The sequence below is a fragment of the Apodemus sylvaticus genome, chromosome 11 (assembly GCF_947179515.1).
Source record: "Apodemus sylvaticus chromosome 11, mApoSyl1.1, whole genome shotgun sequence".
In the NCBI taxonomy this organism is placed as follows: Eukaryota; Metazoa; Chordata; class Mammalia; order Rodentia; family Muridae; genus Apodemus; species Apodemus sylvaticus.
Window position 1 is genome coordinate 37,329,756 of NC_067482.1, and position 23,621 is coordinate 37,353,376.

The 23,621-nt window shown below is 40.9% G+C and overlaps 1 protein-coding gene and 1 pseudogene across 2 annotated transcripts in view; one reads left to right on the forward strand and one right to left on the reverse strand.

Annotated features, from left to right (window-relative positions):
- Nucleotides 1-3,760: 3,760 nt before the first annotated feature.
- Nucleotides 3,761-23,621, reverse strand: part of Slain2 (SLAIN motif family member 2) — a 56,329-nt gene continuing 36,468 nt past the window's right edge. The window contains exons 5-9 of one of the 2 annotated variants that reach the window (XM_052198277.1): nt 22,350-22,709; nt 21,748-21,885; nt 15,529-15,606; nt 7,758-8,073; nt 3,761-6,605 (exon numbers count right to left, since the gene is read on the reverse strand). In XM_052198277.1, coding sequence (XP_052054237.1) covers nt 6,539-6,605; nt 7,758-8,073; nt 15,529-15,606; nt 21,748-21,885; nt 22,350-22,709 — 959 coding nt within the window. In that variant the 3' untranslated portion in view covers nt 3,761-6,538. The remainder of the gene's footprint in view (nt 6,606-7,757; nt 8,074-15,528; nt 15,607-21,747; nt 21,886-22,349; nt 22,710-23,621) is intronic. The other variant, XM_052198278.1, reaches the window with a different exon arrangement.
- On the forward strand, nt 11,505-11,603 carry LOC127696854 (uncharacterized; annotated as a pseudogene).

The following is a 23,621-nucleotide window of genomic DNA, read 5'->3' on the forward strand; positions in this document are numbered from 1 at the left end:
ATCGTACATTCTCTCAGGTCATTGTATGTCAAGTAATTTTAGATTAAATGCTGGGCATTTTCAATATTAGACTACATAGTAAGGTAATCCAGCACTGTTTCATTTAAATCAACCTGGACAGGTTCAGACCTAAAGTTCTGGACCATTTGCTGCAGCACTGCACGGCAGGACTCTGGACACTGGATCTGTCTCTCCTGTAACCGATTATTCAAGTACCCTACGTCTTGGCACAAATTGAATCTCTGTTTCCAAAATTTACTGTGCTCTCGGGTCTGCTGTATGTATGTGCGGTTCAGGGGGGAAGCCTGCAGCTTGTGTTTATTAGAAACAGGAGAAAAAGCTTGGTGTGGTGACACACGTCATTAATCCCAGGACCCGGGAGGAGAGGCTGGTGGATCTCTCTGAGTTCAGAGACCACTCTGGTCTCCACAGAGAGTTCTAGGCCAGCCAGGAGACATTGTCCCAAAACATTAACAACAACAAAATAAAAACCTCAAAACCAAACAGGGGGATTTGGGCCCCATCTGTCTTCTCTGGGCTTCCCTCTTTCCTTGCAAAGGCATTCCCCCTTTCTTCTGGACAGAAATGTCGAAATGTCATATTTCCCATTCGAACTGATAGCACATCACAACTCCTGTATAAGTCTGGCCATACTCAAGAGAGAACAAATGGAAAACCGGTCCCTTCCCCCTTCCCTGCACAGGAGGGCGGGGCTCTCAGCCACTGCAGCTGGTAGCTCTACTTGCCTTTGAGGCTTGTGTGGAGAGAAGACATGGACTCACCAGCTTCACAGCAGCGAAGCTGCGGCTGCAGCAGGCATGAGTGCCTTCTGGAGCTCCTGGATGAGGAGAAAGGGCTGTGGATCGGCTCCCTCCTCAGACTCCCTCCTCCAGTCGGCTGTTAGGTCCCCTGTGCTGGCATCTTGTCCAGCACATTTCACTCAGTGGGGTTTTGGCGGTCAGGTAGAAATCCAAAGTGCCATTATTTTTCAGAGCCATCAATTGGAAGCAACTGCCTTTCCTGGGAAGGGCAGAGGAGTGCATTTACACAATGGCATGTGAGAGCTGTGAGAACGGGCAACACAGGTGTGGGGTGGGAGGTTTAGGGGGGGTTGGTGAACCTTGTTTTTGTTAAGTGGCCGAATGTGAAAGGAAACCATTTTGGGCCTTCAATCGAGGAGAAAATACAAACTGTATGGTTTCACTTGAAGCTCAAACTCTATCATCAGCGTCAGGTGTGGGTGGGGACAGCTCCAACTCGGGGGATGGCAGTGAGCGCTGGCAGGCTTTCTGGGGGGCAGGGCCTCTCATCTGCAATGTGTTCATGGCGAGAATTCTTGGCTACCTCCAGTTTTCCGAACATATTTTATGCATACATTTAAGAGCTATTTGAAAAAATGAGCCTCTCTGGTTGCAAATGACAAAATCTGAGAGGAAACTGGCCAACGTTCTGAGGGATGTTTGGAGAATGCCAAGGGGAGTGCTGCGGGCCTCATGAACAGTGCGTGCACCTCGGCACCACAAGTGCTTCCTCCGGATAGCAGATACCCGGATACCTACAAGAGGTTGCCTTACATTTTATGCACGCGGGTACTTGTGCCGCAGATCTATTTTGTGTTTGTTCACAAACTGGTTCATACATGCGTACATGTGTCCCGCAGAGGAAAAGGTCTGCTCCTACTCCAACTTTATGTCCTCATGGGTTTTTATGTTGTTTTAATTTAACTCAAATCCAATTAATCCACTAGTGAGGTGCCTTGGAATTCGGGGGGGGGGGTGGTGTTGACTTTGGTATTCTTAAATGTGGCACAGAGAACTGTGTTCCAGCAGTCCTCCAGGTTATTCTAAAGTTGAACTCAGACTATCTTAACTCTTTGATGACATCTGTTCTTTCTTTTAAAAGTACTTTTGGCTTATGGTTTGGGGAAGATGGCGCAGAGTGCTCATCTGAAGATGAGCATGAAGATCAGATTTTAATCCCATATAAAAAGCTGCCGCACAAGCTTGTAACCCTTGCAGGGGGGAGGCAGAGACAGGAAGGTCCCTGGAATGGCTGGCCACCTAGTGCCGCTCAATCAGCAGGCTCCATATTTAGTGAGAGACCTCGTCTCAAAAAATAAGATTAAGGGTGAAGACACCAGACAGACAGACAGACAGATTTTGTTATAGAACTGCCACTGTGTTCAATACTGTCAACCCATGGCTTGGAGCCTGGGCTGGGGTTTAAGGCAAGATTCAATGAGAAACCAGGAATATGGACATTAACAACTGTATATTGTTTCTGGAAGCACGTTTGTCTCACCAGCAGTCTTGGTAACTCAGAGCAGTCTTCAATGATTCCGTGATTCCCTAGTAAAATGGGTCACAATTTATTAATAACTGACAGTTATACATACTGAGAACTTATGGTATGTTTTGATGCATGTTAATTTATTTATCACAATATTTAACATTTTCACAATTTTCTTGAGAATATTCAAAATTTGTGAGAATATTCAAAATAGCTTTCGTTATTTTTGAGATGTACATTACTGTTGACTATGAAATTCCCTCATGTGCAGAACAGCAGAATTTAGACCCCCTTAGTTATAATTTGATAAACGTTGACCAATCTTTCCTAAGGTGACCTAAAGTATATGAGAATTGGTTTGAATTCCTGTCTAGTTCACAGTCTTAACTAAGTTGTAGTAGATCTGGCTGTGAGTAAAATCTGTCTTATTTAGCCCACCCAGATTTCTGCTTAGGACTATTTAAAATTACAGTCAGAGTGCTCCTTAAACTGTGCAGTCTTCACTAATGCGTATCCCGCCTTTTCTTTCTTGAGACAGCATCACTGTACGTAGTGCAGATTGGCCCTGAACTCATCCTTCTGCTTCAGTACTGGGAGGGCAGATCTGCTGTGGCAGATGGCTCCCAGACAAGCATTAATACAGCAACTGTTTCATTGGAGACTTACATGGCTTAGACAAACTACTCATTCATAACTGACCTAAGTATACTGATAATTATTATTCAAGTGGTTCTTTAAGTCTTCGGCTGTCTTGAGGGAAGAATTCCACTGTGGGGTCCCAGTTTTGTGTGTCATCATCAGTAAGATGCAGGTGTGAGCATCTCCTATAGAACAAGCGGAGCTCACGGACCAGCACAGGTCTCAGTTGTCCCAAACATAAAAGAGCCACACTGACCAACTAGAATAAGCATGCGGCTTAAGAATGCATGGAGGGGGCTGGAGAGATGGCTCAGTGGTTAAGGGCACACTGACTGATCTTCCAGGGGTCCTGAGTTCAAATCCCAGCATCCACATGGTTGCTCACAATCATCTGTAATGGGATCCGATGCCCTCTTCAGGTGTGTCTGAAGGGAGTGACAGTGTACTCACATAAAATAAATAAATCTTTTAAAAAAAAATGCATGGAGGTTCCCTGTTGGAAACTTTTAGGTGACACTTCCTGTTTTATAGATGCTTTTTCTAGCTACTTATCAATTGAGAGCAGATGAAAAACCTCCAAGAACCAACCAACCATGAAGTTAACTGTGAGCGATCGCTCCAAATGGCTCAGCTATGAAAGAAGGAGAACGACTGCAGTGACCCAACCCAGTTCGGGTCCGGACCTGAAGGGCAGTGAGACTCGGGTCTGTGTCTGAGAAAGAAAGTTGTGAAGACCAACTGTAGGTAATGGGGTTGGGGGAGAGAAGAAATCTTGCCATATCTGGAAATTAATAAAACACTTAGAAAATAAATATAGATTTAATAATAAACATTATGGTCAGGCTGTTTATTAAGGAGGCAACCATATATTACAAGTTCAGCTATAGAAATGTTTGCAAATCAAACTTCATGTGATCTAGAAGGACCATGCATCATACTGTCAAACTGGACACCTGTACAGTGAGTTACGCCGACTTGAACATACAGAGTCTAGACCATCCTAGAGTTATACAAACATCTGGGGCCACATATGTATTTAATTTTCTTTGCTTTCAAAAATTTTTTTATATCTCTATATAAAAGTGATGTTCTGAGATAATTTAAAAAAGTATCTGACAATTATGAATGGTCCCCAGTTTTACAAAATGTGATTTCCAGGGTATGAAAACTGAGAAAAGTCAACTCTTCAGAGAGTTTTGTACAAACGAGTTCTGTAGAAAAATGATTCAGCAAATGCTTGAGTTAAGAATATTTATATTTTTCCAATTCTTTACACTTTTATTAACACACTTACAAAAAATAACATCCAAACACTGAGAAAATTAAATAACTTTGGAAGCAGAGATCATAGTTTCTGCTGACATACAAATGACAATTCTGGGCTGTTGGCACAAAATAATCAACATTTATAACCCTACTACTATATATCAAACATAAGTTAAAATCATAGGCACTAGTTCATCAAATCCACATTTCTTCTGTATGACTAACCACAGTAAATCCTTAGATTTTCCCAAACAGAAAAACTGGCAATACACAAAGGCTTTCTAGTAAAAAGGCAATTTTTCTCTTTAGGAAACTAAAAGCCAATAATCTGTGGTAGTACAGCAGCAGCTGAAATAATATCACCAAACTTAGATCCAAAATACATTTTTAAACAAGTGATGAAATAGTTTAATTAAAAAAAAATAGATATTTTTTTCTGATACAGCCATTTAAAAACAATGTTAAATAACCTGAATATTCCTTTTGAAACTGATTATCTAACTTAAAAAATGTAATAGATGGTTCATTAAAGTTCTTTTAAATTATTAGATTGCAGCATTTATTATTTTGTTTCAACTGTTACACTGAACAGAGACCTGCTTGCTGTGTGCACGTGACTCTACAGAGACAGTGGCCACTTCTTTGTCACTTATGAGACATACTGCGCCAACACACATGTTCCATCTTTCTTGGAAAAACAACAGATTTTAGTTCATCATTATGGATAACCATGACTCCCTCCGTTCCCTCTCATCCCTTCAAACGCAAGGACACAATGTCTTCGGTTCTACACTACGGTTCTACACTATGGGTCCGGCACTCTATGGCGCTGTTTGTGCTAGGTGAGGCCATGTCTCCCTGCTGGTCCAGCGTCAGCCGCAGCAGACTGGGTCTGTCATCATCACCTCGATGCTATCCTGAGTGGGAAATTTTGCTTCCCTTTCTCTCTGCATTTCTACTTGCGCCTTATAGAACATCCTCTACTTACAGGAAACAAGTTCAAATCCCCCTGCCTTTATGTGACCCATCTGCCAATATTTAAAACTGTCCAGATTAAGTATTTAAAAAACAGACCTCATTATGAAAAAAATGAGAAGTCAGCTAGTTATAGTTTGCTAATAATCTGATAAAAACAAAACAGCTGATTTCAAGGGGTATACACACATATGCCATTAGAGAGCAAGTGTTTAGCAAAGTAGAGTTGTATGATTTGTAACCAAACAATGAAAATGCTGATGTAAGGCAGAATCTAAGTTAAAAGGGACAGTATTTTAAAAAGATACTTCATTCAGTTATTCAGTTTAAAGCGGATCGATTTCCACATAATAGACCATTCTGCCGCTCATGAGCAACAATACAACTGTCATCACCAGAGATTTTTATAGTTAAGTGCATAGATTTCCCCTCCTTTTGTGATATGGTTTTATTCCAGGTTGTAAGTTCTGAGGTGTTTATTTCGTCAAGAACAAAGACACATGTAACTGTCCTTTCACATCATAGACACCTGGGAATGGAGACAAGATCTAGTTGTGACAGAAACAGCATGTGAGTAAGTTGGCTTCAATAGCAAAGGCCGTCTTTCCTGAGCCAGGAACTAGAAAGTTAGAAAGATTGTATAACTGACAGTGAGCCCTTCTGGCAATCAAAAACAAGTACACACAAGTCTGAGATGCTGATGCAAGGCGGTGGGCGTGCCCTGTGACACCATCTGGACATGGCTACATGTGAGCTACGTTTAAAACGTAAGATACATTTCCCAATGAGCCTGCAAAAGTAATTTATAAAACTTTCCTAAACGCAGGTAGTAGCATGTTTTAAGTCTTTAGCTCAGGTCCTTCCTTTCTCTCTCCCAATCTTTGTAATTTACTGTATCCTGAAGGACTAATAAAACAATTTAATTAGTCAGAATATTAGTTCTTGTTAACACAATATTTATTGACACTATTTGTACAGTGAAGTAGGTTGATGTGAGGTTTGGACAACCTAGGTCCACCACTTCCCACGTACACAGGTCTCCCTTTACAAATGGGCATTTCTCTTTGGCATCCAGTAGGTATTTGCCCAGATATTGGCCTCTGTCAAATAATAAAATGAACCGTGTTTCTAGTGAGCAAAGCTAAGTGAGCCCATGGAGAGTGACTGCATGATTACCAAACACATCTGATGTCACGTGGCATTAAAGTGCTGCATCCTCGTCTCCGTCAATTGTGCTATTAAGACAGAGAGGCTGGGAGTTTGCAAACCCCAAGAGTCCCATCTGAAGAGTCTGCATATAAAAGTTGGTTTCAGCTTGGTGAAGGGGTGTCCATGAAGCTGTGGACATCTGTGTCCTCGGCTCTGCTGGTCAGTAACAGCCATCTTTCCAACTGTCGTCTTTCATGCTACCATAAGTTTTAGGAGCTGGCAATGATCTGAAATCAAAGAATTCCACAACTTATTATGTCTGTACAGAATGCTACCATACAATTCGTTACATGTCTTTATTATTTTTCCGGTGGCACAGTGTCCTACAGTGTCCCACTAGGGTTATTTCAAGGTTATTTTACTTAATTACTAAGCTCTAAACAACTATTGAACAACCTTTCCTTGCTTGGCAACTTTAAAACTTTCGAATATTACTACATACAAGATGAGTCCTCTAACCCGTTTTTGTTAAGTGCCTGTGGAATTAAAACAAGAGGAAAGAAGATTCCTAACAAACAGCCTGTTTGTTAGAATACTGTTCTGCGAGGCGACAGGATGTATGTGACAGCTCAGGCTCAGGGTTCCTGCCGCAGACTGGCAGGCAGTGTGGGGCACTGGGTAAGGAAACATTTCATGTCAGACAAACTTGTAACTGACGGGCTTTCTAGTTGTACGTCCTCAGGGAAATTACTTTATTTCACTAAACTTCAACATACTCTTCTAAAATGTAGTCCTTACTGCTGTGACAATCAGACATAGTAAGAAGTGCACAAAGCTACCATGCTCTCCTACCAAGTCTGGAGATGTGAAACCTTTGTATGAAGATGAAGTACGTGCAGGAATGCACTGTTTAAATACAGGATTGGAACTTTTTTTTAAGACAAGAAAGTTTAGCTATAGCTGACATCTAAACTTACCAATAGTGCTAATCCCCTCCCTGAAGGGTCGAGATCATATGGCATGCTCACAGACTCCCTGGGCTCAGAATCTCTGGAGTAGGAGGAGGATCTCTACAGTTATTAAGAACTGAGTCAATCTGAGTTGCGCCAGTTTAAACAGGGCACACAGGAAGTACTTCCTTAACCCCCCTGTGCGTGTATTATCTTTATTGCTGTTCTCAAAATGAACAACTGTCACAACCAGCACAAATGTCTTTAACTATCTGTCCTAGAGCTGCCTGAGATGCTTCATCATGCGAGGCCTTTGAGCAGATTTAATCTGAACCGAGGTTATATAATGTCCAAATGAGGACTTCTTCAGAACAAGGAGGTAAGGCTTTGCCCACTCTATTAGTCCTCACCCTGACGGCTGACTGCAGGCAGGCTGGCTGCAGGCTGCCCCTTCCGGAGCACACTGCACTGAGCAGCACTTGCACTTACCTTCGAACAGGCTGTACAAGCTTGCTGCGAGGCACTGGGATGCCCCCCACAGACGGGGCACTCGGCCGGGGCAGGCCACTCCTCATTGCAGTTGTCCCTGCAGGTCTGGTTAGAGTGGCGCTGTTGATATTGCTGGAAGGGTTTGCTGGGGCTGAGTTCTGCACCACGGGCGGCCCAGGTGAGGAGGTGGTTTGTGGGAACTGGGTAGTTTCTTGGCTACCAGGACCAGGGCCATGGTTACTAAACGCTTTCACTGGTTGCCGAAGAGCCAACGGAGATGGAGCTGCAGGGGAGCGGAACTTGCCTGGAGAAGGTACTGTATGCAGAACAGCAAAAGAGAACCAGGGTTTTCTGAGGGAACCAAGTACCGGTGAAAGCACTGTTTTGTTAGCCATGATGACTGAGCGCTAGAATATCTATATTATGAACCTCAAAGAAAGAACCTTTCTGGACTAATAGAAAAAAGGTTACCTCAGAGGGTGATAAACTGTCTTTGAAAAAAGTACATCAACCAGGGTACCCTGGATTCCACAAGAGGAAGAGGGTGGGGTTCAGCACCACAGGGAGCAGGAAGATGGCCCACTGGTAAAACGTGCTTGCCACATAGACTTAGAAACCCAAGTTCAGCCGGGCGGTGGTGGCGCACGCCTTTAATCCCAGCACTCTGGGAGGCAGAGGCAGGCAGATTTCTGAGTTCGAGGCCAGCCTGGTCTACAGAGTGAGTTCCAGGACAGCCAGGGCTAGGCAGAGAAACCCTGTCTCAAAAAAAAAAAACCAAATCCAAAAAAACCAAAAAACCAAAAAACCAAAAACCAAAAAAAAAAAAAAAAAAGAAAGAAAAAATAAAAAGAAACCCAAGTTCAACCCAAGGAACCAACATAAAGGTAGGACTTGACAAAGTTGTCCTCTGACCCTCATGCAAGCTATGGTAGGCCACCTCTCCCTACCATACCATTGCCTCCATGTGTGTACGCACACGTAACTCAATTATTAGTAACTTTAGTCACCACAGGATTATGTCTCATTGTAGGGACTAAGCAGGCTCACACAAGAACATTCTAAAGGTAAAAGTAAGAGCTGGATAGCCATGTGAGTAAAAATCCAATGATTATAGTCTCAAAGCTACTTATCCTGGTGTAACTAGAAACCAGGAATTAATAGTTACTACTCTTATAAGTCAGCTCCAGAGGCACTGGGATAATTCAGTGCTAACAATGCTTGCCACACATGACAACCTGATTTGGATCCCTGAAATCCATGGCCAAAGGAGACAATCCTGAAAGGTGTTCTGACACACATGTGCGTGCAATCCAGGAGCTTATCAAAAGGTCTATGAACTTACAGAATGCCAAGTCTATTAAGAAATATGTGTTTATATTAAAACAAATGCCAGGTAGATAAAATGAAATGTCCAATGTGTATTGCATAGGTCCCTTGAGATTAAGTGAGATCTCTTGGGGGTGCATGCTCGCCCTTTTCTGCCTCTTGTTTGAGTCTCCTCTGAAATGGTTTCTGTTTCCTCAGAAGGCCATGGACAGCAATGCACAACACAGACCCATGGGGATAAGGCAGGGCAGAGGGATGTGTGGACCAGAGGCAGAAAACTAACATTATTCTCCAACAACTCCCATACAGTCAAGAGAAAGCTTGAGCCACAGATGTGGGTCATTCTATACTATTCTGTTTTCTCCACATCTGTACAACAGAGTACAGCAAGGTCTACTGTAGTAATGGGAGGAGAGGAAAAGAGGTGGTTAGTTTTGATCATGAACCTCACTGGACCGCCGTGCTTATGGTTAGTGAAACTGACTGCTAGGGTATTTGTGAGAGTGTTTCTACAGAGATCAAACAAGGCAGGGGGACAGCTCTGAGTGGAGGTGGCATGAACTTACTCCTGGGGTCGTGGATATAAGCGCTCTGCCGACACCGACCGGAAGCTCTAAGATGAAGAGCCAGAGAAGCCAGCCTGAAAGCTAGCTTGAGGAGGACTGAGAGGAGATCAGCCTGCCACTAGACGCCTCCAGGATCGGACGGTTCATGAAACATTCAAAAAAGTACTTCACCATTCCTGTAAGAAGGATGCTTGTAATGTTGGGTCTAAGAGTCTGACATGAAATGAACCAGTTCTGAAGCCCTGGGACTATTAGTTGCTCCTTTGAACACATTCTTTCAAATGTATAATACATAGTGTATCTCAGGCAGACCAAATTTATCTTGGTGAGCAGAGGAGACAGAATCAGAAATCTGAGAGATACTGTGTTTTAGAGGAAAGAGATGCTTAGAAGACCTTCAGAACTCAGCTTGGGGTCTGGCTCAATCTTCAGTTAAACACTGGGCTGAGTATATTCTGAGTGAAATTCTATGCGTGCGGACAAAGGAGTGCAGTACTGTGAATTGGAGCTCACACAAGGTGCTGTTCCTTTGAGTTTCAACCAGCCATGGGAGAGTCCTTGCCAAATCAAGGAGATGTCAAAGCAGCCTGGAGATACTCTAAAAGGAACAAGTCTTAACTAGGGGTTGGGGAGGGAATGACACCTATATGGGACAGGACAACTAGCTCCAGAAAAAAAAGATGCCACAAATCTCCTCTAACAAAGCTTATAAAACAAACTTGTGAATAACTGTGTCCACAGCTACTGTCCACGTGGCTCATACACTGCGTTTGTAAATAAGATTACATCAGAACACACTCATTCATTTATCACAGTGTATGACTGTTTTTAAGTTAAAGTATGTGGCTGAGAAGTTAGAATACTAAGACCATGTATTTGGTTTTCCACAAACCGAAAGTAGTTACTATCTGGTCTTTAGGAAAATAATCCATTTCTACTATAAAGGCTTAAACTGATTTGTAAGAAATACAATTACTTAATATAATAAACTTCAACAATATTTAAAAGAAGATTAACAGTATCCATCACAGAACAATGTAAACTTCCACACTGTTTGCCATCCACTGCATGATCAGGAAACACACAGAGGAACAAGGAGACAGTAGGAAGGTCAGGGAGCACTCAAGTCGAGAGAAACTGTGGAGCCAGAACCGGCAGGAGGGACTCTTACCGAGGCTCAAAGATACACAGAGTTTAAATGGAATAAGGAGAAAAATATGTTTTCTGGAAAGCACATGGAGCTTTTGAAAGATAAAGAACTTAGACCAGGGGTTAGTAGCAGCTTAGCTACTGAAGAAGAACAGGTTTCCCCTGAGCATAATCCCACCTGAAGCACTGAGAGCAATAGGACTGCTAAAAGGCCCCCACGAACTGTGAGTCACAGCTAACATCTTTTAATATATGTCCCAGAATCGGGGAGAGACTCTGACTGAACAAGGCCATTGGATAAAAACCATAGGCTCATTCACACAGCTCTGTGAGGAAGGAGAGGCCAAGCCTGCCCATCTGTCTGATCCCCAGAGCCCACGTGTGAAGGAGCAAACTGACTCCTCGGTCTCCACACTCAGGCTTCAGCACATGCGTGTATGCATCTGCATACATAACATAAAAAGACAACCCAAGTGGAAAAAAACAACCAACCAACAAAACAAAACGCCTACCCCTCCCTAAGGAGGGCAAAACAGAAAAACGCAGTGGAGTCACTCTAGGAACAGTGTGGTCAAGTTTCTGAGAACCAACAAAGAACTTTTCTTTTTTTATTCTCTTCTCCTATAATGTATCCTAATTACAGTTTCTCCTCCCTTTCCACCTCTCACATGGATCCACTCCCTGTCTCTCAACAGAAAAGGATTCTGTGCTCAATTCTGCAGCACACATACTAAAATTGGAAAATAGATTAGCATGGCCCCCGAGCGAGGATGATGTGCAAAGTCTTGAATCATTCCACATTTTTCTTTGCAGCAATAAAAAAAATGAAACTCTTTTAAAAGAAAAAAATACCAGGCTTCTAAGAGATAATAAAAATAAATGCTATATTTTATAAAACAAAACCATTACACTGGACAACACAAAGAGAAGAAAAAGAGCCCAAGAGAGGGCACGAGACTCAGAGACCCACTCATTCACACACATGGGAACCCCATTACCAACACTAGACTGGGATGGGGAGGAGACAGGAAGGAGATGGGCTGAGCATGGGGAACGGGTGTAGAGAGACTGGGAGAGAGGTCCAGGACCGTGAATGGAAATGGGGTTGGGGCATCTCTAGGACATGCCAGAGACCTGGGATGGGAGAGGCTCTCGGGAGTCCCTCAGGCTGACTCTAGCTGAGACTCCTAGCAGATGGAGCTTGATGTAGCCTCCTGGAGCCAGGTAGGACTCCCAGTAGAGGCATAAGAACACCAACCCACCCACAATACCTCGGACCCAAAATTTATTCTGCACAAGACAAGAAGTGCAGGAACAAAGATGGAACAGAGACTGGGGGAATGGCCACCTAATGATTGGCCCAACTTGAGACCCATCCCATGGGCAAAAACCAGTCCCTGGCACAACAAATGATACTCTGTTATAGTTGCAGACAGGAGCCTATGATAACTGTCTTTTAAGAGGCTCCAGGAGCTCAGGAAGTCTTATGGAGGAGTTGGGGAAGGACTGAGGGCTCGGAGGGGATAGGGACCCCACAAGAAGACCAACAGCATTAACTAGCCTGGATCCTTGGGGGACTCTCAGACTGAACCACCAACTAAAGAGCACACAACGACTGGACCTAGTGCACCCTCTCCCACTCTGCACACATAGCAGGTCCCTCAACAACTGGGGCAAGGTCTACCCTTGATTCTGGTAGCTGCCTGTGGATTTGTTCCCTAACTGGGCTGCCTTGTCTGGCCTCAGGCCTCAGTGGGAGAGGATGTGCCTAGTCCTGCAGTGACTTGAGGTGCCAGGGTGGGTTTGTACCCAGGGGGAACCTTCCCCTTCTTAGAGGGGAGGGGAGGGGGGATGGTGGGAGAGGCTATGTGAGAGGAGACTGGGTGGAAGAAGACTTGGATCAGGATGTAAAGTGAATAAATAAATTAATTAATGGAAACAAAACAAAACAAAAAATAACCCACTAAACTGAAGGCTAAAATATCTGTGAGGACCTGTGCATGCTGCCTCAGTTTCTATAAGTTCATAAAAGCTTTGATGGTATTGGCATAAAGGGTCTTCCAAAAAAAAAAAACAATTTTCTTATTAGATATTTTCTTTGTTTACATTTCAAATGTTATCCCCTTTCCTCATTTCCCCTCCAAAAACCCCCTATCCCATCCTGACTCTCCCTGCTCACCAACCCCCCTACCCCTGCTTCCCTGTCCTGGCCTTCCCCTACACAATGAGCCTTCACAAGACCAAGGGCCTCTCCTCTCATTGATGTCTGACAAGGCCATCCTCTGCTACATATTTATCTGGAGCCATGGGTCCCTCCATGTGTACTCTTTGGTTGGTGGTTTAGTCCCTGGGAGCTCTGGGGATACTAAGTGGCTCATATTGTTGTTCCTCCTATGGGGCTGCAAGTTCCTTCAGCTCCTTGGGTCCTTTCTCTAGCTCCTCCATTGGGGACTCTGTGCTCAGTTCAATGGTTGGCTGAGAGCATCCACCTCTGTATTTGTCACACATACACCAGTAGGATTTGCTGAAGGAGGCAGAGGCAAAGGCAGGAAGATCACGAGTTTGAGGCCAGCCTGGGCCAACAATTTCTAAAGCAGAACAGATGGGATATCGAGGAGATGGTCAACAGTTAAGAACGCTTGCTGTTCTTGCAGAAGCTCTGGAGTTCAGATCTCACGTGCACCCTGGCAGTTTATAACTGTCCTTAATCTCAGTCCCAGTGGATCCAGACCCTCCTCTACCTTGCTTTCGTAACAAGTACTTCAATAAGCAAGGGGATTCATGGTCTCAAACTATTTAGTGCTCACTTTCATAGTTACCTCTGTTATTTCTAGTAATATGTATGCATCATCAGTTTGAGCCAAACAGTTTTCACTTTTTTATAAAAGGTTCCTTAAAAAAAAACAAAAAAAAACCTGTGTTTATCTATGTGGAGGTATGCATGTGTGTATGCACCTGTAGATGCCAAAAGAATGTACTAGATGATCTCTAGAGTTGGGAGTTACAGGTGTTTGTGAGCCACCTGAACACATGCTGGGGGTAGGAGGCGCAGGGTGCTGGGAACTGAGCTCCGGTCCTCTGGAAGACCAACCAGCAAGTGCCGTCCATCCCGAACTCTGCCTCTAGGCAGTGTTTTAGATTTTACCTACTGGCTGCCTCAGAGATTAAAAATGGTCTAAGTTTTTTGCTGTTCCTTACTTCAACCTCCTGGGAGTCCCCTTCTGCCAATAAAGCTATATTGTAAATGTTGCTTAAATATGAATTGTGTTTATTTTACATCATGTAAATATTATTTATTGTAGGACTGGAGAATTATTATAATTGTGCTTTACATTCTTGTTTTGTGAACTTTTAGATAATAGGACCCCTTTTTATAAAGCCTAAATCATGTCCGTCTTGTTCTAAAGAACAAGCCCTATGCACTGCTACCCCTGACTGTGGCACCACGGGAGCAGCTGCATGTGAGCACCTAGCATTTAGTACATAAGAATGCACCCTAGGCTGCTATTTGACTCTTCTTTTTCCTACAGATTCTATTATTGTAAACAAATCATTTACAATCACACACTAAATCACTGCTAACACACTTAAGCCTATTTAAAAGTATATATGGGCTGGAGAAGGCTCAGCAGTTAAGAGCACTTGGCTGCTCTTCCAGAGGTCCTGAATTCAGCCCAGCAATGTGGCAGCTCACAATTCAGTGTCCTCTTCTGGTGTGCAGACACAGGCACTTGCATACATATGTACATAAATAAATCTTTAAAAACATTAAAAAGCTAGGACTTATATCTGAGGGAGAATATGTGATACCTGTCTTTATCAGCAGGGTGGTGGCCATGCCTTTAATCTCAGGAGGCAGAAACAGGTGGATTTCTGTGAGTTCAAAGCCAGCCTTGGGGATGGAGCTAGTTCTATGACAGTCAAGACTACATAGAGAAACCTTGTCTTGGAAAACCAAAAACCAACAACAGGATATAATGTTTTACAATCATATTAACTACATCTTTTTAAAAAAAAAAAACAAATTAAACATCAAAATTCCTCAAGTTTTCCTTACTGTCACAGGGATCCGTCTCCTCTCTGCCTCTGTTCTGTCCCACTCTCTGAGGCATATCTTCATTCTCAGGACAGCTTCTACCCTATGTCACTGCTTCTCTCATCTCTTTGTCCTTGACCTACCAATATACTCAGTCTTTTGGAACCAATCTCATCTAGTGTTACTGCCCAGCCTTCATATTTTTCTTCAGCACTCAGTTCTTACAAAAGCAACCACTGTGTCACACATCTTTCAAATGTAGTCACAAATGAAGATTAACACTGTGTCTTAACTCCAATCAGTGTATAATTCAAAAGTGTTCCACCTTATGCTAAAGATAAGTAAACCCAAAGACCAACAGGAGGAAAAAGCATTAATAGATAGGATGTGTAACATTTATAGTACCAATCTGTCCAATTTTTATTAATTTAAAACAATAATCTTTGATTTTAGATTTGTAGAGAAAATGATCAATTATCACTTAATTGTTTCAGAACAGTTCAATACATACCTCTGAAGAAAATAGGTTTCATCTGCTATTATCCATACAACAGGGAATTAATTTGCATTGTTTTATAAAGAAAAAAACACAACTTGAAATGTGCCCCAGGCATCACTGACTCAGAAATCCAGAGGTGTGAGACCTATGTGCACCAGCTGCTCAAGTTTAAACCCGAGAAGAGGCCGTAGTTACCTCTTTTTGTAGATGAAGTTGGAAGCAACTGTTTGGCTTTGAGGGAAGTACGAGGCAAACCTTTCAGCCTTTGAGAAGCTGTTGAAAAACAAGGAAGTGTAATATCTGCTGGGAAGTACAAGGTAAAGGCTACACCTTCTGTAAACCTAAACACTTAATAGAGATTTAAAAGTTAGCAAGGAATAGAAACCATGAGGCAGAACACTAGAATTCTAGAAGCGCAGGAATTTTCAAGTGATGCTCCGTGCATTAAGTTGGAAAAGAAAAGGGGCAGAGATCTTAGTGCCATTGCATATTTTTAGAACTAGTGTTTTGTTTTTTAAGATAAAAAAACTCTAATATGTCAATTGGCTGGAATATCAAAGAGAAAACAAGCCACCAGCAAACATGCTATAGATGCAAAGAATAAAAGCACAAGGATCAAAGTGGTGAACACAAGCACACAGAATAGAAAATACAATAGAAATAAATAGAAAACACACAGTACTTGTTCAATGCAAAAAAAGGAAAAAATCCACACACTTTGGCAAAGCAATTATTGGTAGATGAATTGCTCCAAAATCAAACAGTAATTTCCATTCTCAAAAAGGAGAAGAAAACTCAGAACCAGGCAAATCCTATCACAACCTGGCATCTTTACTATGTTTAGTATTATCTTGCTATAAAATCCAACTAATTTATATCCCAGGCAACATGTTTGATCTGTGGGCATATGCATTGTGTGTGTGTGTGTGTGTGTGCATGTATGTGTGTGCATGTATGCGTGAATATATGTGTGTGTGTGTATGTGTGTGTGTTTGTGTGTGTAGGGATCTAGATCAGCTAGGACACCTGCTTTGTAGTTGGCACGTGACCAACAAGGTCTGCTAAAGTTACTCTCAACCTTCTGGTCTATTAATTATACTAAAACTTCCAAAACTGGGACGTAAGATAGCCCAGAGCTGCTCGGAAGGAAACAGTGCCAACTACTGTAACTCAAAGTTACTCTGTTCCATTTCAGTCACCTAGTGAAGTGCCTCTAAACTGCTGTTCTACTGGTCAGATACACTTTCTATACTTTAATGAGTTATGTTCAATAGAATAAAATAGAAACAACAAAAACCACCAAGGTTCTATTCCTACAAGAATATCTAAGTAGGGCATAAAAACTGATCATTGGATGATAAAGGGACATCAGAGAGAAAGGCTGAAATTCTGTTACCTCTATCAAAGCCAAAGCACCCCTATGTCCTCACTGAGATAATCAACTTTTAAAACAGGAAATGTTTTAAATTGGAAGAAAAACTTCTAATTTCCCAGCACTCCAAACCTTACTATAGCAACATAGTGTTTGATGCTAATGTAATTCAAATATGGTCAGGCAAACAAGCAAACATTTCTCCAGACTTGGGGGGAAAAATGAGTTACTTTACACCTATAACCACAAAATTATAGGATACTAGCATTAAATGCTTTTCGGCTATCTATTTGTACAAATGTTCTCTTTCATTCATATTTCCTTCCTTCCTTCTTTCCTTCCTTCCTTCCGTCCGTCCATCCATCCATCCATCCATCCATCCATCCATCCTCCCCTCCTTCCTTCCTTCCCTCCCTCCCTCCCTCCCTCCCTCCCTCCCTCCCTCCCTCCCTCCCTCCCTCCCTCCCAGGTACTCTGGGTAAAATAGACTCAGAAGCCCACTAGGAACATTTCTTATTCTAATGAAATACTTAGGAAAGGGAAGAATGAAAATAAAGTAGCAAAATGTATAGGCTTCCAGAGAGTGATGGCTGCTAGGCAGGGAAGTAAGTAGAGAGGAGGAGGAGGAGGAGGAGGAAACTGGAGTTGCATTATACACAGGGTAACCCATAACGATTCCCTGAAGATGACATCTGCTCACACCAAATGAAGATCAGGAAGGAGCCATGTGGGGCTCTGGAGAAGGCATTCCAGATAGACAAAGAGGCAACAGTAATGAACACTGAGACTGGGATGCCAAGTGTTTAAAGAACAGAAGTACTCTCAGGTATAAAAGACAAGAGAAAAGCAAATGATCATATGTTGGGAAACTATAAGCCATTATTTTTGATATTATTCTAATTTAGTATGTGCACAAGCACAAAGGCATGCCATGGTATATATATGTTCAAGAACAACTTGCAGGAGTCATTTCTCCCTTTTCATCATGCGGGTCCCAGTGTTGCTGAACTCAGGCATCAAGGCCTCCATGCTGAGTCTGCTGTCTCTCCTCTGCTTCCATAGCATCTCGGGCTTACCATCCTTGGCTATGATATAGGCTATCTCACATATAAATCCTTGGCTGTGGTATAGGCTATCTCACATATAAATCCTTGGCTGTGGTATAGACTATCTCACATATAAATCCCCAGTGCTAGGACTATTGCATATACTCAATCATTTCTACAGAATAATAGCACACAAGTGACTGACAAGTGTACAAAATGTAGAGATTTTAATGTATATTATTTATTTTGTTAAATAAATTCTATTTTTTCAGTCAAGGTTTTACAAAACTATAGCCAAAATAAGTGATTCTTAAACTTGCATGTCTAAAAATTCAATTGAGACTTAAAATGATGAGAATATGAGCCTCCACTCTAAGATGTAGTCAGTACTGAGTGGAAAAGGCCCTAAAATCAACTCAATTATAAAATCCTTTTGATTAAGGTAAATGATCCAATATTACTTATTGACAGTCCTTAAATATTTTACTAGTCTTAGATCAGCCAATTATGTAATTATTGTATGTAATATGGTTTAATTCATGTTTTAAAATAATGTAAAACTGGAGGATAACCATTAGTGCTCTGGTAGTAGGTGAAACCTTGAGGAAATCCCTTCCTTGTGAACCTCAGAAGACCAGCTACACAAGTTATCAACTGCCGTGGATCCTGTTGGGGAGCAGAGCAGAGCATGGTATTGGTTCTACATGCCTCTTCTCTGGGTCACAATCTGTATGCTGTGTAAAACTATTCCTGTGTGGATAAACTGTCGATGGTTCAGTCTCAGGTCATGCCCTAAGAAAGCCATCCCCAAAGAGGCCTATGCATGCAAATTAGGCTGGAAGTGGTCTTCAGACAGGAGCAGGGGTGCTGGCAGAGGGGCAGTTTGGTCTTAGTTGTGTCACACTCTAGACATGTGAGCCTGCATAATGCACTTGATTACATGAATATCTGCTCTCTAAAAAGAATAAATGTGTATTTGTGAAACTCCAATACTATAATACATGTAAAACTACTCCAGGCATTATAAAACAGTAATAAAACTTTGGATATTAAAAAAAAAAAATCACTAGAAATTCTTGAGGTTTTCACCTATTCCTTTTCTCACTTATCAGCCAGTGATTCCTATATTTTTCTAAAAACTAAATTTAAATCCATACTCTAATAATGTTAGAAGCAAGTTAATTGTCTTTTAAAAAATTCTACTTCTGATAAACTCCTCTCCCTTTAGTTGGGGGGAAAAAAACCTGTCTGGTTTCTTAAATGCTCTGGTTTTCTTAAACTTTTTAAGTTACTCATATTTTACAAATATAAAAGTTGAAAATATATCAGCACTGTCATAGTTCTCACATTTGAATGCCAGCATCCGCAATAATGCAGCCATAGCAAATAAGCATATACAGATAGTGACTGGCACAGTACAAGGCAAAGAAGTGGCCCAGGGTAGAAATCAGCAGCCTGGCAAAGTTAGCTTCATGCAGACCAGCAGAGGAGACCAAAGCTTTACCATTCACAGCTGAAGAAAGAATTACTTAAGACAAAAATGAAGATTAGACTAGTAACCAAAGTTTTAAAGCAATATACCAATTCACTATATAAAATACATAAAAATTGCTGTTATTTTTATATAAACTTTTATATCTACTTTGATAGCATATATCAAAGTAAAAAACTATAAAACTTTATATTATATAATTATATACATATAGCATAGTTACATATATATTTTATCTATCAAAAATATGTAAAACTTCAAGAAAATAGTTAACTCTAATGTATTAATGTATAACAAAAATCTAAATTTTTACACAGTATACTTAAAATTAAGTTTTAAGCTTCTTAATATTTTGGATTCTATTTTCCAAATAAGTTTGTGCAGTGCTTGTGTGGACATTGTAAATTATAAGTAAGTGTTACTGTAGCTGTGATTGTAAGAAAGAACAAGCATATATCTAATTTTAAAAAGGATGACAATCCAACTCTTTTGCCTATACAATTTTTATCAAATGCAGAAATGCAACTTTGTAAAACTGCACATATACATACTTTTCACATAATAAACTAGTAACTGGAAAACTATTATGTTTTCCCTATTCATTTTTCATAACTATCAATAATAATAATATTGATAATAACTGTATAATGACAAATCTACTGCTAGAGAAAGCAGGTAATTATCAAAGAGTTTAATATACATTTTCTGTTGACATTTGTTAGTATATTATTACAGTCCTAGGTTGCCAATCTGTTTGTTCTTTTATCGCCATAAAGCTTCAGGATGCTAAAATAATCTAAGTAATGGGATGAAGGGAAAAGATTTAGGCAGAACTACTTTTATTACACAGGAGGCTGTTTGGAGATTTATCATGTAGAATTTTGAAAAATCCTTAATTCAAACTAAATATACACCCCGTCCTAGAAAGGCCACGTGCAAATGCTGTTTCACCCGTGCAGAATGGCTATAAAGGCATGGGGTATGCCTGTGAGGATTACAGCTCCCTAAAACTGTACTTCATGTCCATTGACTCTGCAGCTGGTTGTTGTTATTAGCAGAGTATCTGAGGGAGAAGCCCCCAGAAACAACATATTTACATGTGTCAAATTAACTGGTGGGTTTAAAAACATAAAATTTACCATTCTCTATTCCAGGGAAAACAGAGTTCAAATTCTACCTTTAAATTCATTTTTAAAACTTTCATGATAATTTATGTTTCTAATATCATCAAATTACACCTTTAAAAAAAAAGTAGGAAATAAAATTTAAGTTTGTTTTGCAAAGAAAACACCCAAGCTCAGTTTTGGTATCGATTTAATAGATTATACTATTGAACAACCAATTACTTTTGCTATTATGGCTTAAAATATGTAACAATAAACTTTAATTTTGTTTTACTTCTGTGTCATTGGGGATAAAATTCAGGGCCTCGCGTACACTCTTTCAATACTACCACTGAGCTGTAACTCTATCTCTAGAAAGTCTAAAAGGAGATATTTTTAAGAAAAATTATTTATTAAAGATATTATTTGGGCTGGAGAGATGGCTTAGCAGTTAAGAGCACTGACTGCTCTTCTGAAGGTCCTGAGTTCAAATCCCAGCAACCACATGGTGGCTTACAACCATTTGTAATGAGATCTGACTCCCTCTTCTGAAGTGTCTGAAGACAGCTACAGTGTACTTACATATAATAAATAAATTAATCTTTAAAAAAAAAGATATCTGGATAGTGACTGCTAACGTCTACAAATAAAGGCAAAGCCTATCCTATAAAAACAGACTTCAAAAATTTTTATTCAGTCTTTATGTGTAATAAATGCTTGACTTTTTATTTTGTGACAAGAATTATGTTAAATAAATATAGGCATTTCTATGGTAGCATAAAATGCATTCCTTAATTGCCTTAAATTACATAGCATTAAGTATTACAAAGGATGATCTTAACTGGGAGTGCTGGCACAGACCGTTACTCTCATTAAGAGGGGAGCAGAGGCAGGAGGATCTTTGTGACTTCAAGGCTACCCTGGTCTACATTTTGAGTTCCAGGAAAGCCAGGCCTACATAGAGAGACCTATCTCAAAAACAAACAAACAAAAAAAATGGAAAACAAAACAAAACAAAACAAAGATGACCTTTAGCAAGAGGAAGAAGAAATCAGAGTGTCATGCAGTTATAAAAACTGGTTAGAATTAAGTATTTTGAAACAATTTAAAATTTTTCTTACAATATTATCTTTTTAATTTTACTTTACTTATTATTTAAAACTTTGTATTTAGTTACTGGGCGGGGAGGGTTGGAGGGAGTGGTACATATACCATGGCACAGGTGTACCATATGAGTTGAAGGTTTCTAACTATGGTGGCCAGGGCTTGCCAACAAGTGCCTTGCCCATCTGAACTCCCTTGCCATAATGGAGCAATGGCTTAAATGGGCACAAAATCAGTTTCCATCATTTCCGCTTTCTGTTTCTGAGTGGCATCCCAGAGTGTAAGGAAGGCACTTACTGGCTGAGGCCTGAGGCTGCATCCGAGGTATTCCTCCATTTGGCACTTGAAAATTGGAGTCGCTTCTGCTGCTTTTCACAGAGTCAACCTGTGTGCTCGATGTTCGGGATAGGTTTGGAAGACTGCGTCTAAGTTTTTCTATAACAATGGGATTTTAAATAAAAAACAATAATTAAAAAATCAAACTTCTTTCAGATAGATAACTAAAATATTAAGCATATTCAAAGTAAAATACTATATTTAAACATTTTCTGTATACTATAGAAGTAACAGGAAACTATATTAAAAAAAGCAAACCCAGAGGTCATAAATGGATGAAAAACTATAAAAACTATAAACTTAAAGAAACCATAAGTTACATAATCAAACCGAAACAAATAAAGGCCACTCTACCCTTAAAAATTCCCGTGTCCACTTAGCCCTGCATTTGGGCTTGAGAATTGCATTAGTAACTGACAGATAATTAGTTTCATAAAGTTAAATTTACTTTCTCCTCATGTTTACATTAATGAAACAGTAACCATGACTGAAAACCATTGGGGGAAATACATTCTTTTTACACTAAAATATGGACACATCTTCCCCAGGCTCTGCTGGTTTACCTTCGTTTTTCACATTGCTTGTCTGTAAATCTGTAGGATGGCCTTGGAGGGAAAGGCGGGGCTGCTGCAAGCGGCTGATCATAGGCTGTGGGGATGCTCTACTGTACTCTATCCCCCGGGCAGGAGAACGTGAACGAGGTGAATTTCGAGGCGACTGCTTAGGAGATGGTCGGGGTGAATTTCGTGGTGATGGAGAAAACCTATTAACGGCAGGGTATACTGCATGATGCATACTGTCATCTTCATCGTCCAAGCTCTGTGCATCCAGTTCCTGATCACTAAAAGTGCCCCGCCTCGTAGAATTGCAAGATGAACCAGAACTGCGTCGGGAGGTGGTGGCTGCATATTCTTGCCGGAGACCTAGCAACAACAAATGCAGTATTTATTTCTTTGACTTTATTTTCAAACATTTAAGTATTAAAAACATGAAGTATGCTGGGCGGTGGTGGCACAGACCTGTAATCCCAGCACTCTGGGAGGCAGAGGCAGGCGGATTTTTGAGTTCGAGGCCAGCCTGGTCTACAGAGTGAGTTCCAGGACAGCCAAGGCTATACAGAGAAACCCTGTCTCGAAAAAAACCAAAAAAACCAAACAACAACAACAACAACAACAAAAAACTCATGAAGTAAATTATTGAGAAATTCAACTTAGGGTGTAATGTATAAAGAAGAATTCCTTTTCTACTTCTAAAATTCTATATGAAGTTGCATAAATTACACCCCAAAGTTATTTTTAACTGAATGAAAATGTATCATTTGCTTAATTATAAGACTTCTTACTCTGGGATCTAAGTAACAAGGTAAAGCCATAAATTAAAAACAAAACAAAACAAAAAGCAGTTGTTCTTTAAACACAAAATCCCAAACTTGGATTGAAGGAGCACTGAGGGAATCATGCAGACACTGAACAGAGTGCAGCAGTTAGCATACAAACCTTTAAGGCTAGAGCGAGGGCAAGGAATGTAAGCAAGCGGTCAGCAAGTCCTGCTTGCTGCTGGCACCCACTAACAGGGATTGCACAGTCAGATTCAAACCTTTATGCACAGAAACTGCTATCCAAGAGGTGAGTTCCAGGGTGTCTTTTAAAACCATAAATCCCTGGAAAAGGAGTTCAGTGGCAGAGCAGACAGAAGGTGGATTCCCCACGGACGACAAAATAAAGGGCAAGCCACCTCCCAAACCTTAGAACTGCTAGGTTCATGTAGCCCTGCAGGACTGGGATGCGAGAAGTAACTGATTGCGGTGAACAGCAAGCAATAACAGAAGACAGCAA